Source organism: Belonocnema kinseyi, chromosome 6, assembly GCF_010883055.1.
Source record: "Belonocnema kinseyi isolate 2016_QV_RU_SX_M_011 chromosome 6, B_treatae_v1, whole genome shotgun sequence".
Taxonomy (NCBI): domain Eukaryota; kingdom Metazoa; phylum Arthropoda; class Insecta; order Hymenoptera; family Cynipidae; genus Belonocnema; species Belonocnema kinseyi.
Window position 1 is genome coordinate 1634637 of NC_046662.1, and position 18434 is coordinate 1653070.

Consider the following 18434-nt stretch of genomic DNA (forward strand, 5'->3'; position numbering starts at 1 on the left):
TTGTTTGCAAACTTCGAAGTTAAGAACTCTCATTGTCTGAATAATAAATTCTTCAATTTTTTCCGCTCAAAAACATTTAAAATGTAATATTAATTATCGACATTTTAATGCAAAATTTAATTGATATCAGCTTGAAATGACAAATCAATAGTCACTTTTTTTAGATTCGAGAGTATGTTGATATATTTGTACCTAAAATAATATTTTTATTCAGAACCTACTTTGATTATTTTCTTTCGGAATGCTCAAAAATGATTGAAAAATAAAAACGATAAATACTTGATGATGATTATAACTTTTTCTTCAATCTTTTTCATTGACTGTGGAACAATCTTGAAAATCCGTTTGACAAGATTTTTTATAATTCTTTTTAAATACGAATTTATTTATATTTCAAAAAATCCGAACAGTTTCATGCTTTCGAGCAGTAGAAGAGCAACAAAACACTTTGCTTTTCGATTTTCGTGGCGAAAACTCTATTGATAAAGTTTGATTTATTTTATTCGTAACCTTTTATTTATCACTTTTTGTTTTTTCCCCGTTTTCACTGTAAAAAAAACACTGTAAAACCTTTTAAATAATTATATACGTATATTCGCCTACACTTCCCATCAAAATTGACCTATGCCCATGGCTTTCCGATTCTGTCACCAGGTGGCGTATTCGAGTTCTTCAGATCCCAATATTATGGGACGTGAAAATTTTAAAGTCTGAAATTTTTTATTATTTCTTTTGTTTATGAACATATCAAAGTATATTGGATTTAAAATTAATATTATTCCATTCCCAGTAATATACCATTTTTGTATCATCGGTGTTGCCTCTATTCTATAGTAAATACTTTTGCAATTAAAATTGTGACTTGAAAATCGGTTCAACTCAATCGGGTTCATCCTGGCTGCGCAGTCACTTTACGTAGTCAGGGATAAGAAGTGGAATTTCACATGCTAAAGTCGTAGATAGCTAAAGTTGGGATCACTGGGTCTCCCTTTTATTATATACTTCGTGTCTGTACGGATTCTACTGCACTTAACTCGGGGCCGTGTCGAAAATCGAACGGACCTCCTCTTCTAATCTGTCGAAACAAAGAAGAAGTTCGTTGAATTTTCGACATCGAAACGGCCCCTAATCCCCATTCGCGTTGGGCACGAAAATGCGAAGCCTGGCGGCTACTCGGCAAACCTTTATAAACAGTCTCGTCCAATTTGTTCACATGTGAAATGTGCGGTTTATGTGGAATAATTACGGGCAATATTTATTAAAAGTGGTGTCAACTTTAGGAGTTTAGTGAAATATATTGGTTTAATCTTAAATTAAGTAACTATTTTGTTAAAAAATAATCTTTGTTGGTCGAAATCTTATCTTTCTTGGCCGCAAATTAACGTTTTTGTTGGAAATTCAACTGTCCCCTAAAATATTAGCTTTTTTTATTTCCGCGAAAAAAAGTAGAAAAAATGTACATCTGATGTGATTTAATTAACATTATCAACTTTTAATTCGCGACTGATCATAATATAATTTTATTTGTTATGGCAATTTGTAGTTTCTTATAAAAGTGATAAATGTATTAACTTTTGCTGATTACGCTAACATTTTTTTGAGGAAAAATCTTTCGTCCTTTTTACAAAAATCCCTTTTTTCGAAGCAAAAATCCCCCATTTTCCCTAAAATTGAGCTGCTGAATCACTGTAATCTCTGCATTTTATGAACACTTGTTAATTATTATTTTAACCATAAAAACATGAACTTTTGAATGGAGATTTAAAATATTGTGAACTTGATAGATTTAATATTCTAGAAATATTTAAAAATAATAATTACGAAGATTTCACAATAAATTCAAAATGTTCGATTAAGAGATGTCACGAATTTACACAAGATATCAAGATTAGCTACTTCTTCCTGATTATTAAAATTTATTATCAGTTACATTTCAGAAAGTAGTATATAATAGATTATATCAACATAGACCTGTAAGTTTCATTCTATTACCGGTCCTTGCAGTGCAACTAACAAAAGCACTACTAGTCCTGCTTTTAAAACCGCTTCTCCTTCTGTCATATTGCGACAGTTAAATGTTCCATGCACAAACTTAAAAATTTCTAATAATTTCAGGTACCTCACGTCAATTTGAAATTCTTTTTATTTAAATAATATTAATTATTAGGAGACGTCACAGTGTAAAAATTCAAACCAGCCTGCTTTCAAACCACGTGACCCGATCATATGGATGCGACTGCAGCGCCTCTGTAGGCCGTGCCCACCGCGAATTGCGTATGTTACAGTGGTTACAGTTACAGTCGCCATATGGTTTGAGAAGTTTAAGCAAAATTTTGGGTGATTTCAACTTAAAACGTTTTTTCTTCCACGACTACGACTCCTTTCTGATTTTTTTTGTATGGACACTTCTATTGTGTAGATGTTCGTACGTAAAGCAAGAGACCAGCATAAAGCGTGAAGAAGACACTTTTATTAAATAATTGTCAAGGGTCTATCTCAGTTCATTTGTAGAAATGAAATTTTTTCTTAGATAAAGATTTCTTTGTTCTTTCACAGTGTTCAATAGTTACAAGAGACATTTGGTGTGGAGTGTAAAACATTTTCTCTCATAAAGTCTATAATTTTTTTGTGTTTATGAAATATTTACGTATTTCTTTCTTTAGTTATACTTGCGATTTTCGCGAGTGACCGTTGTTGCGTTGTTCTCGTGCGGCATGAGGCATGTCAACTTTTTAAACTATCCTTCAATTTCCCAAGGATTTCTTTAATTCTGATTACGATTCGGTAAGTAAAATACAATGGATAGACTTAAAAAATGAAGTGTTTTTGTCGTTTTTAGATTAATTTTACTGACATTTCTTATTCAGTCCGGTTTAATTTTTTACACTTACCGAAAACATCTGGCTATTTTCACCAAAATTTCCGTACCCGTATTCTCGGCCAATTTTCAACAATGATAAAAAATGAGATATGCGAATTTTTTGCTTTTTTTTCTCCATTCGCGTTTGTTCCGGTAAAATGAAAAAAACATTCAAAATAATTTTAAAAACATACAAATATAGAATTTTAATCCAGTTTACGGAACTTTTCTGAATTCATGAGTGTTTTCGTACTTAACCGCTCCCAATTTTTTAGTATTTGTTCATTTTTAAACAAAGGTGGAGGATTTTGTTGCATTTTTTTTATTATTCACTATATTATTACGATGTAGTGGCCAAAAATTATGTGTAAAATTTCTTTTCATTTCTAACCATTAAGTATATTGCGACACGAATTGTTTATAACAATAGTCAGTCTTAACTTTTTAACATTTTTGTGGTTACAAGTCATTCTTACAATAATATTAAACAGTTTCAGCGCAAAAAAAAACTTTTATTTACGCAAGAGTGCCAAAATTTTGAATTTGTTTAACAAATTTTGTATGAAAATTTTAATTGTTATATTTCACTAAATATTATGAAGAATTATTTTTAGCAAACATCTGTAGTAATTAATTAAGGGAAAGCCAAATCTGAAAAAAATCAAATTAAAATATTTTGTCAGAAGCATTACTTATAACAATGTTTATTGTAAACTTTTTGGTTACTAGCGGTCAATCTAATATTCTCGATAATATCTCATTTCTAAATTATTAAATTACAGTTTTAGCAAAAGGAATTTTTTTTTACCTTCAATAACACTATTTTCCAATTTTTTTATTAAACAAATTGACTTACAAGAAAATTATATCCTATGGGTTCCCATGCATTTATTAAACCGTCAAAAATTATGTCTTTCTAAAAATTTTTCATTCTTTATTTTTTTAAAGATTTAAAAATTAGAAGCGTTTGAAATTGAAGATTTTTGATAAAATAACATTTTTAGTAAATTAACTGTGAATATAAATTAATTCATGATTTTTAAAATTAAATCGTACTTCAAGAATTATTGAATAAACAAGTTTTCGGAAAAAGAATGTTTGTAAATTATTCTGAATTTTAAAATAACTTCAAAATAATATATTTATAATCAAAGGCTTTTATTAAATTTCAAATATTTCAGTTTAAAATACTAAATTTTTAAACCTTTCAATTTTGAATTTGTCAAGTAAAAAAAATGAACGATTCTTTAATTTTTAGAAATATTCATTTAGTATCATTAATTATAAATTAAATATTAAAAACCTATTATTCTTAGAAAAATGTCAAGTTAGTTGAAGAAATGCTTAGAAGTTTTGAAAAAAATTCAAAATAATTAAGAATTTCAAATGATTTCAAATAAAGTAAAAAGTCTATGTGTTCCGAAAAAATCCGGCTATTCGTACCAAAATTTCGGTGGAAATAGTTGCACGGCCTAATTTGAAATCAAATATAGATTTTGGCAGATTTCAAACAAATTTGGAATTTTTTTAGGAATTTTGAAAGACTTCAAAAGAATAAAAACCATTTTCTTGGTTATTGAAAATTATTATTTATTTTGAAAAATTAATTTAGAGAGAATATTTAAACCTTAAAAGGCATACTGGGTGTTAAATACCCAGAAACTTATTTGTGCTTAACAAAACGTACAAAATTCAAGAAAATGGAACATATGGCGCCAGATTAACAAATGACATGAAAACCTATTTTTCTATGTCATTTTTAGATAATTTTGATTTTTTATAATTTTTATACGCAGTTTAAGATCAATAAAATCGTTTAATCACGCAAAGTATGGTGTTTCATTGTTCATTGAATTGAAACTTTTATTTTTTAGAATAAATACCTTCTTTGGAACGAATTTATAATAAGACTAATTTTATTTTTGAAGCGCCGTATCTCGGAAGTATTCAAGTAAAATTTTAAGTAAAAATATCAAAAACTTAAAAAGTTAGGAATTTTAGAGTGAAAGAAGTAATTTAAAAATTTTTTAACCACTTTAAATTTCAAAAACTCTATGAAACCTTTTTCTCCTTAAACTAGATAGATTAAACATCATACTTAATTTTCTTGTAAAAAACTATTCAATACCGTCGGCACAGCACACGTTTAAATACCCTTGGGTATGAAACACCCAGTATGCTCTTTATGTAATTTTATGGAAGTGGGCCCTTTAAGGGTTAAAAAGGTTTAGAAAGATTTACAAAGTTAACAAAATTGAATGGGGTAGATTCTAAGAAAATTTATTCACTTTTGCAGGATTTTAAAAAAATATTTAGGAAAAATTCGAATAATTTTAAAAGATTTTTAGAAGTTCTGAACAAATTTAAAGTTTTAAAAATGTCAAACAACATGTAAATATTTCAAGATTTTGAAATAATATTTTGAAGCATTTTAAGGATTTTTAACCCTTAAGTGCTAGAACCTCGAAATTTTCCGTTGCGCCAAGGTTGGGTTCAGCATACCCGAGCAAACTTCAAACTGAAATATCTCCGGTTTAAGTAGACTTGGCTATATTTTTCTTCTTCAGATTGTAGCCCAGAGTCTCGCAATAATTAGTTTTTCAAAAAGATATGAAAATTAATTGCGTATAATAAATATTTTGAATAAAATGATAGCACGTTTGGAAAAGAAACTCTGCTGAAAAAAAATGTCCGGGTCCTTGGGACCCATACTAGCAGTTGGAGGGTTAAACTATTTAAAATTAAAATAACTTTTAATTTAAAAAGTGTTCCGTTTATAAAAAAATGTAATCGTTCGATTTTTAATGATTCTCGCTCAAAAAGATAGAATTTTGTAAATTTTTAAATGCATTTATTGATTCTTCAATTTAGAGAATTGAATGTGATAAAGTGAATTTATATCTTTGGAACTTAATCTAATCTTTGAACTGTATCAATTAATAATAGTTACAAATTCGAAATTGGCAGAATATTTGCTTTTCATTTTAACTTGTTAAATGGGAAAGTGTAAGAACCTTCCATTTTATACTTGTATATTATTAAACATTTAAATTGAAATTTTTTTGTAATTTTGAAAGGCTTCAAAAGAATAAAAACCATTTTCTAGGTTATTGAAAATTATTATTTATTTTGCAAAATTAATTTAGAGAGAATATTTAACCCTTGAAAGGCATACTGGGTGTAAAATACCCAGCGACTTATTTGCGGTTTAACAAAACGTACCAAATTCAAGAAAATGGAACATATGGCGCCAGATTAACAAATGACATGAAAACCTATTTTTCTATGTCATTTTCAATTGGCAGAATATTTTCTTTTTATTTAAACTTGTTAAATGGGAAAGTGTAAGAACCTTCCATTTTATACTTGTAAATTATTGAAGTTTTAAAACTTAAAATTTCAAAAGTTTCACTTTGAGTGCTTTAATTTGCAGCTCAGTTTTGATTACTTCAAATGGAAAAATTCTTGGCCGTGAAAAATGTTTGCGAAACGAGAAATGACCGGGAATGTTCGCTATGATTAAAATGGCCACCCTGCATTCTGAAAAAAAGTTTACACCTGAATAAATGATTATTTTTCCGTGCTGGCTTGTAGATAGTTGAAAACCATAGAGCATATTGGTCTTTTTTCAGTTGATAAATTGAGAAAACATATTGGTAATGAAAGATTTCAATATGGACGTAATCAACGAAGCGATCCATTCATTTATTGAGAAAACGAGAGCATTTGATAACGATTATGAATCTGAAGACGAGGATGATTACTACAACGATGACGACTCGTATGAATCTTCGGCTGAGTCGACAGTTACGGAAGAAAAGGCCTACGTCTGCGACTACGACACAATTTATGTTTGCCTCTACGAGGAACTCGAGGAATATCGCACCTCGAAACAGGCAAAGAAAAAAAACACAGCAAATTCTTGGAATAATTTACTTGTAGTGACACCCACTGGAGGAGTAACTTCCATGAAAAAAGCTCCCGAAATTAAAGCAGCTAAAAAGCCAGTCGATCAACTCAAATCATATAATAAAATAGAAAGCTTCAGGATTGAGCTGCCGAAAATTGAGCGAAGGATTGAGGAGTCTTCTAAAAAAGTAACACCACCTTTAACCACAAATAGCAACAACAATAAAAATATTTATCACCTGCCGGAAGTGAAAGCTTCAAAAGGCGGGCCTACCCCGGGAAAGCAGAAATTGTCGAAGAAAAAACTGAAAAAGCAGAGACAGAAGGAGAAGAAAAAGGAGAAGGGTGATAAGAGGGTCACGCAGAAGGATTCGGAGGAAAAGGGGGAAGAGGAGGAGGAGGAGGAGGAGGAGGAGCAGGAGAGGGCGGTCGAGGAAGAGAACGGTGAAGAGATAGAAGTTCCAGAAGAGGAGGAGCCGGATCTCACTAATGAGGACAAGTCGAGATCGGAGTCGAAAGCAGAGAGTCTGGAATCTGCGCAGGATGAGATTGATGATCGTGAGAGCGAAGACAATGAAGCCTCTGCGGACATTGATTTATCCAGCAGTGTCATTCCAGCCTTTGTCAGTAATGCTCTCAAGAAGAATGAGAAGAAGGTTTTGATTAAGAAGGAGGAGAAATCCGCGAAAGCTAGCAAGAAAACTGTTGTTGTCGAGCAAAAACCGGTTGAGAAGAAACCTGTGCTCAAACTTCCTGTTCCTGTCTCTGCTTCTGCTCCTGTCCCTGCTCCTGTTAATGGTGAGAAGACATCTGCTAAATCTAAAGCAATTCCAGTTATTCCGGGAACGAGTGCGCAACCGATCCTTGATCCTGACTTTGACTTCACTGTAAAGAAGGTGAGCAAATTTGATTATTATTTCAGCGTTTTTGCGATGAAAGCTGTTTAGTTTCAAAGTATGGAAATTTAGAAGGAGAGCTAGGTCGTGAGATGCGGGACGCCTCGACTGGGGCTTTACTGTGTGAAACTAGATCGTTATCCATTGGAGAGGGTATTCTTGGCTTGCATTTAACCACATCCCAGACTTCACACTCTTTCCTCATTATATTGAGAGATTTTTTCTTAATTTCTGGTTTTAAAAAACTTCCCCAGGACTTAGAGACGGTCCTTATACCCTCTATCATACTCTGTATTCAGTTAAGGTCCTTAAGGGCCTCTTCTACGAGGGTCACGTCACCAAACCAGTCTCAGGTTATGAAATTCTTTTTTTGTGTTTACCATGTCCAACGACAATGATATATCGCTCTAAAATTTCAGAATATAATAGGAAATGCGACAATAAATTTCTTTTGTATATTTAGTTTGTCTGACTATTTTGAAAAAAAATTATCCGAGTAAAAAGTAAATGTTTAAATTTATTTTATTTTTTTGTGTTTACCATGTCCAAAGGCAATAATATATCGCTCTCAAAGTTATGAATATAAAAAATGAGACAATAAATTGCGTTTGTATATTTAATTTGAGTAATAATATTGAAAAAAAAAGTTCCGAGTAAAAAGTAAATGTGTAAAATTATTTTCATTTTTTTTGTGTTTACTATGTCTAAAGGTAATGATATGTCGCTCTCAAAGTTATGAATGAAATAGAAAGTGAGACAATAAATTTCGTTTGTATATTTAGTTTGTCTGACTATTTTGAAAAAAAATTATCCGAGTAAAAAGTAAATGTTTAAATTTATTTTATTTTTTTGTGTTTACCTTGTCCAAAGGCAATGATATATCGCTCTCAAAGTTATGAATATAAAAAATGAGACAATAAATTGCGTTTGTATATTTAATTTGAGTAATAATATTGAAAAAAAAGTTCCGAGTAAAAAGTAAATGTGTAAAATTATTTTCATTTTTTTTTGTGTTTACTATGTCTAAAGATAATGATATGTCGCTCTCAAAGTTATGAATGAAATAGAAAGTGAGACACTAAATTGCGTTTGTATATTTAGTTTGACTGACTATTTTGAAAAAAAATTATCCGAGTAAAAAATAAATGTGTAAAATTATTTTCATTTTTTTTCCTGGCGTTCACCATGTCCAACGACAATGATATATCGCTCTAAAATTTCAGAATATAATAGGAAATGCGACAATAAATTTCTTTTGTATATTTAGTTTGTCTGACTATTTTGAAAAAAAATTATCCGAGTAAAAAGTAAATGTTTAAAATTATTTTATTTTTTTGTGTTTACCATGTCCAAAGGCAATAATATATCGCTCTCAAAGTTATGAATATAAAAAATGAGACAATAAATTGCGTTTGTATATTTAATTTGAGTAATAATATTGAAAAAAAAAGTTCCGAGTAAAAAGTAAATGTGTAAAATTATTTTCATTATTTTTTTTTGTGTATACTATGTCTAATGGTAATGATATGTCGCTCTCAAAGTTATGAATGAAATAGAAAGTGAGACAATAAATTGCGTTTGTATATTTAGTTTGAGTAATAATATTGAAAAAAATTATCCGAGTAAAAAGTAAATATGTAACATTATTTTTATTTTTTTTGTGTGTTCACCATGCCCAAAGGCAATGATATCCTTTAAAAAATGATGATTCATGATTTTAGTTAAAAATTAACCTCTCTGAAAGTAGTTTTTTGATCGGAAAGTATATTGTTTTAAACTGCAAATGTAAGTATTCCATTTTTTTAAATGGACCCTTTTTAGTTATAAATGAATGCACTTGGTTGAAAATTCGTCTTCTGGTTGAACATTTAACTACTTCGATGAGCGGTTTTGTATAAAACTCAATTCTTTAGTTAAAGATTTTTATTTTTGGATTCAAAATTCATCTCTTTGTAACAATTTTCGGCTTAAAAACTCCATTCTTTTGTTGAAAATTCTTAATTTGGTTTTCAAATTTATCTCTTTCGAGAGAAAATTTATCAATTTTTTGGATGAAAATTCAATTGTTTTATTGAAAATGCCATATATCGATTTTATTTAAAAACGTCTTTGCCGCATCTCTCGACCTCTACTTGTGAAAGAAAAATTAAAAAATTACAAATTACAGTTCTTTTAAAAAGTTTAATGCTGACTCGACTCTGTATCTTGAACACGAGGGAAGTGTTTGTCTGCTTCCCTACAGTTTATATTAACCCTCAAACGGTACACTGGTGCGAATTCGCACCTGAAGTTTTTTTATTTTGTTGGCATTTACGGAAACACAGCTGCAGCGGATTATCCCCACATATATTAAATTCATCATTGTTCCATTTTGATGTTTTTCAAAATGTTAGAAACTTAAATGGAAGTATTTTGTAGCAAAAATGAACTCGAAGTATTTACTATTTAAAGACTGATCTAAAAGTTAGGATAAAGTTCTTATTTAAACTCTCAAACAGTACATTGGTCCGAATTCGCACCTGAAGTTTTTTCGTTTTGTTGGCATTTACGGAAACGCAGCTGAAGCGGATTATCCCCATATATATTAAATATATATGTTAAATATGTGTGATATATGCTAGCTGTTTATTTTATGTTCAACATATTAAATATTTAATATTAAATTGCAAACAAACCAATTCGCACTAGTGTACCGTTTATGCATGCTCGGTTGGGGTGTACCGTTTGAGGGTTAATGCTATCGTCTGGCAATTAAGAAAATAGTAGGAAATTCATCCGGGGAATGAGATACAGGCAAAAGCGACAAAAGATAGTAAATTAACATTTGCGATTACCGCCTTTTCTTGATTTTTCATGAAACTATGAGCAAATGTTTCATCCAATTTAGCCGGGCCTAATGCCTAATATTGAATTTGTGAATTTGAGGATAAAATGTTACAGATAAAGCGGCCGAGAGCGACCGGCAACGAATATCATGAGGCGGTATCTCTGGGAAAGGAGGCCTACAAGCTCATTATGTCTGAGAACATATCGCAAGCTGTACAATTTTTATCAGAGGCTATTCTCATCAATACCTACGATTTACGACACTTTCTCAATCGTAGCTTCTGCTATTTAAGATTAGGCGCCTATAACTTGTAAGTAGTTGTCAAATTTCAGTGCTGATTGACCAAATCGCTCTCAAATCTCAATTGCAGCACTTATCTAGAATTTTTCAGCATGCTTTTTCTAATCATATTTATACCTACTTGCAGAGCACTGAAAGACGCACAAGTTGTTATTAAGTATACTAGTGAGAGGGATGAGCTATTCAAAGCCAAATTTCGCTGTGGTCAGGCGCTCTGTGGTTTGCAAGTGCGTATATTTTATTTTTAAGTTGATCAAATAGTTCCAGGCTAAAAGTGTCATTTAAAGAACAATCTAATTTCAATTTGAACACTTTTGCTTCATACTTAACCCTGAAAGTGCATACATGGTAAAAATCACGTTAAAGTGCATTGTGGGTGTTTAATACCCCAGTGTATTTAATTATGTATTGTTTAACCCCTATTGAATATTCTGCAACAAAAAAATTATCCGATATAGTTTAAGGTATCTTTTAAAAGGTAGGGTTGATTTTAAAGCCATTTATTAATTTAAAGTTTGTTAAAAAAATTATTGAAAAAAAGAAGTGAGAAAATGGGGATTTTACTTATAAATTCATAACTCACGCAATTTTTACCAGTCTAACCTGAAAATGTATGGCTATACTTTTGCAATAGTGTACTTGTATAAGCTTTCGTAAGCCATCTACAAACAAAAAAAAGTGTGAAGTAATCGAAAAAAAATTATTTCACTTCATATTCACTTACGTGAGAAAGCAAACAAAATTCAATAAAATTTCAACAACAAAATTTGCTCCAAAATTACTTTTTCACTCACTAAATGCACACTAGGTGACTGACGCTTGAAGCAGTATTCTAAACGATTTTACTTACAGTTAGTGTCTCCAACTGACGCTAGATGGCGTCACTTGCTCAATTTTTTTCGAATTAAGTATGGTTTATAAGAGTTTGAAAATTGCTTGGGGTATCTGACACCCACAACGCACTTTAAGGGCTAAGACTTATCGCAAGATGATTGCATTTCATTAATTCTTAGTACTAAACAACGCTGCTAACTTTGAAACACCGTAAAATAGGGCAGAAACAAAGATCCTTTTTTTACGAGAAATGAGATGGTCCTTTTTGCGTTTCTAATATTTTAAGATCTTCGAAATTATTTTTTGAAATTCATTTGGTATTCGTCCTGAATTTCTATTTATTCTGATTTTTTTTTATTCCTCTAAATTCATTTAGCTTTACTCATTTCAGTATATTTGAACAAACTTTTTGTTTGATTCGTCAGTCTTTTATTCATTGTTAAAAATTAGTAGGAATTAAAAAATTTGAAGCTTTTTTTTAAATTCACCCTCATTTCTTTAAAATTCTTTCGAATTCTTTTAATTTTTTTGATTTACTTGAATTCTTCTGAATTCACTCAATTCTGCTTCATTCGGTGAATTTTTGGAGTTTTTAAAAGAATTTATTTAATTTATTTAATTAATTTTTATATAATATTTAAGTAATTATTTAATTAATATTAATTTCATCAATTTTTTTGAATTCCCTTAAGTTTTTCTAAACTTATTTTGAAGTTACTGAATTCAATGAAGGTTTTTCGTGTTTCTAAATTGTTTCAAATTCATTTGATTTTTTTATTTAATTCAGCTTGATTTTTTATGAATTTCATCTAATTCTTTTAAATTTCTCTAAATTCACTTAAAATTTATTGTAATAAATCAAATTTTTTTCGATTCTTAAAATTATCGAAATTCATTTGAATTCATTTTAATTTATTTGAATTATTCTAAATTCACTCAATTCTACTTAATTCGGTGATTTTTTTGGGTTAAAAAGTTTTTATTTAATTTATTTATATAATATTTAATTAATTATTTAATTAATAATAATTTCATAAAATTCTTTGAATTCCCTTGAATTTTTCTAAGCTTATTTCAAAGTTACTGAATTCAATGAAGTTTTTTTTTCAAATTTCCAAATTGTTTCAAATTCATTTGATTTTTTAAAAATTCAGCTTGATTTTTTATGAATTTCATCTAATTCATTTAAATTTCTCTAAATTCACCTAAAATTTATTGTAACAAATCAAATTTTTTTCGATTTTTATAATTGTTTCAATTGATTTGAATTCTTTTTAATTAATTTAAATTCTTTTAAATTCACTCAATTCTACTTAATTCGGTGATATTTTTCTTGAGTTAGAAAGTTTTAATTTAATTTTTTAAATTAAATTTTATATAATATTTAATTAATATTAATTTCATCAAATTCTTCGAATTCCCTTAAATTTTCCTAAGCTCGTTTCAAAATTACTGAATTCAATATAGTTTTTTTTTTTTTAATTCATTTGATTTTTTATGAGTTTGATCCAATTTTTTTAAATTTCTATAAATTCACTCAAAATATATTGTAATATATCAAATCTTTTTCGATTCTTAAAATTGTCGAAATTCATTTAAATTCTTTTTAATTTATTTGAATTAATCTAAATTAATTTAATTCTACTTAATTCGGTGAATTTTCTTGAGTTTTAAAAAGTTTTAATTAAGTTTTATATAATATTCAATTAATTATTTAATTAATATTAATTTCATCAAATTCTTTGAATTCCCTCGAATTTTTATAAGCTTCTTTCAAAGTTACTGAATTCAATGAAGTTTTTTTTTCACATTTTCAAATTGTTTTAAATTCCTTTGATTTTTTTAATTTTCCCTTGAAGTTTCACGGAAATCAGTGGAATTTTTTCTATTTTAAAACATTTTTTCCAATTAATTTGAATTTTTAGAATGTAACTTGAATTGTTCTAAAATATTTTGAATTTATCCTAAATTTGTTACTCTTTGAGAGCAAAAAAAACAACCCTTTAGTCCCTATATTGAATTACAGTAGAGACTGTGAGTCCTCTTATCAGGATTTCTGACCGACTGTTCGGAGTTGAAAATTAGCAGTAATTTTGAGCAGCGGCGCCAGTCGTTCTCACAATTTTCAGCAGTAATGTAGTAATTGGTTTACTCGTTTTCATGCAGAATTTTGAAGAGGCAGAAAAGTATTTGGACGAGGCGTACAATTTTAGTCAGGCTGATCCACACATTCATCGAGAACTGATTCGTGTGAGGATTTTGCAATTACTTTACATGGGTTTTCGAGAAAAAGATATTCTAGAAGCTTTTAAAGAACGTTCATCCGTGCCCGTGAGTCTTTTTTCTTTATCCCATGCTATATAAATAAATAAATGAATAAATAAAAATGAATGAGTGATTAAATAATTTGGCACAGATTTACAATTCTAATTTACTTGTATTGACAGGAAGTAGTGTCAAAATTAACAGAAAAAACTTTAAACGAGGAAGATGAGGATTATAGTTATGGAAGTGAGTGCGATGAAGATGATATTTATAACTCGGATGATGAAGAGAATCCTAGTTGTACGAGAATGCTTACTAATATGTTGAGATACCAACCGGCGGCCGGTATAAAAAAACTGACCACCATTATACCTTCAAGGTAACTATTTAAAAAAGGATTAGCGCTTGCTATTAAATAACTTTCTTATTTAACCCTTAAACAGTACACTTCCAAATACACCTTTAGATATTTTTGGCTAAAAAAAATCATTAGTGTTGAAGCAACACAAAATGGGAAAAATATATCTCCAAAGCCTTAGAATTAATTTAAGTAGTTGAAAAAAATACTTGAAAAAAAACGTAGACAAACTGAGAAAAATCGTAGAGCTCGTTGGGTCTCTGATACCCAGTGTGTAGTACAAGGATAATGCTGTTAAATAGTTAGTAAGCTACTGTTTTGCATATTTTAAATTCCTGAATATTCCTAAGCTAGACAATAATTTATATGCAGCCGTTGATATAACGTTAACAATAAAAATATTGTTAAAAATCATAAATTCTCGGGAATTTAAGAACTCTAGTTGTCTACTTTTTTTATTGGATACGATTAAAGCGGAACCACAAGTGATGAAAATTGGGCGATTTTCAAACCAAATTTTACAATAAATTTACAATTTTGAAGAATCAAGTGGAGAAGAAGATGACACGAAATATAAAAATTATTAAAACTATATGAAATATCAGGGTGGCCGCCGGACCGGGATTTTAACAGTTTTTTAAATAATTCAAGCACAGTTTTGAAGATTTAAACAATTAAAAAGTGAAATTATTTTTTATATTAATTTTTTTAGCCATTAAAAATGTAAACGTGCCATTTAATATTTGGCAATATTAGACTGTTCATTTAAGACGAGTAAATTGAAACCAAATATTTAAAAGAAAACAATTTGAAAATTAATTGTTTTACATAGAAAGCTTTGAATCTTTAGATGTTTTTATTCTTTTGAAGTCTCACAATTCTTTAAAAAGTTCTAAATTTTTTGTTTGAAATCTGCAAAAATCTACATTTTATTTCAAAAAGGCGGCAGTAAATATTTGAAATTATTTCAAGTTTTAAATTTAATTCGAATCTTTTTTAAACTTCTAAATGTCTCTTAAAATTACTCTAATTTTTTTACAAATAATAAGCGTTCAATTGTTATTTATAAAGTGAAATTTTAAGTTTTTTTTTTAATTTTCAGGATTTTCTAAAAGTTATAGAAAAAATTCAATTCATTTTGAAGTATATTTAAAAGTTCCGGAAAAAAATTAATAAATTATTTTGAATTTGGGAAAAATTTAAAACCGCTTCTAGATTTCTCAAGATTTTGAAATAAAATTTTTAAGCTCTCAAAGGATGCCTAGACTATTTAAAATAAAAATAATTTAACTTTTAATTTAAGAACTGTTAAGTTAAACAAATTTTTTAAAATTTTTAATGCATCTAGATTAAAATTACTTAAAATCTTTACTTTAGTATTTTGATGAAAATTCGTCTTTTCATTAGAAAATTAATCTTGTTGGTTGGAAATTTAACTATTTCGTTAAAAATTTCCTTTTTGTGTTAAAAATTATTTTTTTAAATTGAAAATTGAACTGTTCCATTTTTAGTTCAAAATTGATATTATTTAGCTGAAAATTCAAGTATTTTGTTAAAATTTGGGTTTTTGGGTAGAAAATTAATTTTCTTATTTGCAATATTTTGTTGAAAACTCGTTCTTTGCTTTATTGAAAATTAATGTTTTTTTAAGTGTAAATTTAATTGTTCGACACTTGGTTGAAAATTGATTTTTTGTAGTTGAAAATTCAACTATTTGGTTAAAAATTGACGCATTTTGTCCAACGTTAATTTTGTTCGGAGAAAAGTATAATGCTCGAGGTCAAAAATTCATTTTCTGGGGTGAAAGATTCATCATTTTTGTTAAAAATGTATTTTTTCATTGAAAATTGATTTCTTTTCTTCAAAATTCGTCTTGTTTGTTTGAAAACAATTTTTAAACTGAGTGTTTAACTATTAAAGATTTGATCTAAAATTTATATTTTGAAAATTCAACTATTTTGTTGAAAATTTATATACATATTGAGTTGAAAATACGTTTTTTTTTTTGGTCAAAAATTAATATTCTTGATTAAAAATTTATTTATTTGGTCGAAAAATCAACTATTTCGTGGAAATTTCATTTTCTGGATAGAAATTATTTTTCTGTTTTGTTAAAAAATGAACTATTTTGTAGAAAATTCTTCGTTTGTTGGTGGAAAATAATTTCCATAACTAAAAATCAACATATTGAATTTTTAGTAGAAAATTACTCTTTTTTACTGGAAATTTCAACTAATTGGTTGAAAATTTGAATTTTTTGTTTGTAGAAAATCAGTCTTCTTAGTCTATTCGACTTTTGGTTTAAAACTTTTCTTTTTTAATTAAAAATTTAACTATTAGATAAAAAATTAATATGTTATGTCAAAAGTTAATTTTTTGTTTGTAGATAATTAATCTACGTTGTTGAAAATTTCTCTTTTTGGTTAGAAATTTATATTGTTCGGTGAAAGATTCATAATTTTCGTTAAAAATTTTCTTTTTTGACTGAAAGTTTGTTTATTTAGTCGAAAATTCTTCTTTTTGCTATAAAAAGAATCTTCTTGGTTGGAAATTCCATTATTTGTGTAAAAATTGATGTATTTTATGCAAGGTTAATTTTGTTGGTAGAAAATTAAAGTTCGTCGTTGAAAATTCATTTTCTTGGTTGAAAGATTCATAATTTTTATTAAAAATGTATTTCTTTCGTTGAAAATTGATTTATTTTCTTCAAATTCAAAAACATATTTAGTTTAAAATGCCTATTTTTTAGTGAAACAATAATATTCTTCTTTAAAACCTTCTTCGTGCAAAATTCATTTTTTTTAAACATTTTTGTGTTGTTAAAAACCGAACTATTTTGTGGAAAATCTTCGTTTGTTGATGCAAAATAATTTCCATACCTTGAAATTAATATATTCAATTTTTTGTTGAAAATTAATCTTTTTTAGTTGAAATTTCAACTATTCGGCTAAAATTCACGTATTTTGTAGAAAAATAATGTTCGTGGTTGAAAAAGTCGTTTTTTTTTGTAGAAAATTAATCCTCTTAATCTATTCGATTTTTGATTTAAAAATCATCGTTTTTAATTTAAAATGTAACTATCTGATTGAAAATTAATGTGTTTTGTCAAAAGTTAATTTTTTGTAGAAAATTACTCTCCTTAGCCTATTAAATTTTCGGGTTTTAAAAATAATCTTTTTTAGTTAAAAATTTGAATATTTGATTGAAAATTAATATGTTCTGTAAAAACTTAATTTTTTGGTTGAAAATTAATCTTTGTGATTGAAAACTCGTCTTTTTTTGGTAGAAAATTTTATTTTTTTTATTATCATTTTGTTCAAAAATTCATCTGTTATTTGATTAATCATTTATTGGGTTAAAAATTAATCTTTTTCCTTAAAAATTTAACATTTTAGTAGAAAATTTATATTTTTTCTTGAATTAATTTTTTTTCAAATTTTTTTATTTTATTGAAAATTTGTCGTTATCGATTTAAAATGAATTTTTGTACAAAAAATTTTCTATTTTACCTTTGTTTTCAAATATAAAATTTACCTTTTTAGTTGAAAATTCGACTTATTTGGGAGAAAATTAATTTTTCGTTTGTTTTAAATTAATCAGTTTAGTAGACAATTAATTTTCTCAACTTCAAATTTAACTATTTTGTTTTTGGTTAAAAATGTATCGCTTTTTAGTTAAAAATTCATATATTTTGTAGAAAAATCGTCGGTGAAAATATTATTTCTTTTTACTGAAAATTTAAATATTCGATTGTTTGTTTGAAAATTACCATTTTTATATGAAAATTCAGATCTTTTGTTGAAAGTTCGTCTTTTTTTGTATGTTTGAGCCTGGGTGAGTTTGTGTCTGAACTTAACTTATTTAAATTATATATTGTAAAACTTTTATTTAATTCTAAAAGGGTATACTGGGTGCATAATACCCAGCGACTTATTTGCGCTTTAACAAAACGTACAAAATTCAAGAAAATGGAACATATAGCGCCAGATTAACAAATGACAAGAAAACCTATTTTTCTACGACATTTTCAGATCATTTTGATCTTTATAATTTTGATACGCAGTTTAAGATCAATAAGATCGTTTAATCACGCAAAGTACGGTTTTTCATTTTTCACTGAATTGAAACTTTTATTTTTTAGAACAAATACTTTTTTTGGAACGAATTTATAATAAGACTAATTTT

The 18434-nt window shown here is 27.9% G+C and overlaps 1 protein-coding gene across 2 annotated transcripts in view; it reads left to right on the top strand.

Moving 5' to 3' along the window:
* Window positions 1–2286: 2286 nt before the first annotated feature.
* LOC117174766 (neurofilament medium polypeptide-like) overlaps window positions 2287–18434 on the top strand; it is a 26684-nt gene continuing 10536 nt past the window's right edge. The window contains exons 1-7 of one of the 2 annotated variants that reach the window (XM_033364121.1): window positions 2287–2591; window positions 2664–2784; window positions 6493–7665; window positions 10606–10802; window positions 10920–11019; window positions 13793–13957; window positions 14074–14270. In XM_033364121.1, coding sequence (XP_033220012.1) covers window positions 6520–7665; window positions 10606–10802; window positions 10920–11019; window positions 13793–13957; window positions 14074–14270 — 1805 coding nt within the window. In that variant the 5' untranslated portion in view covers window positions 2287–2591; window positions 2664–2784; window positions 6493–6519. Of the gene's footprint in view, window positions 2785–6492; window positions 7666–10605; window positions 10803–10919; window positions 11020–13792; window positions 13958–14073; window positions 14271–18434 lie in introns of both variants that reach the window. The other variant, XM_033364120.1, reaches the window with a different exon arrangement.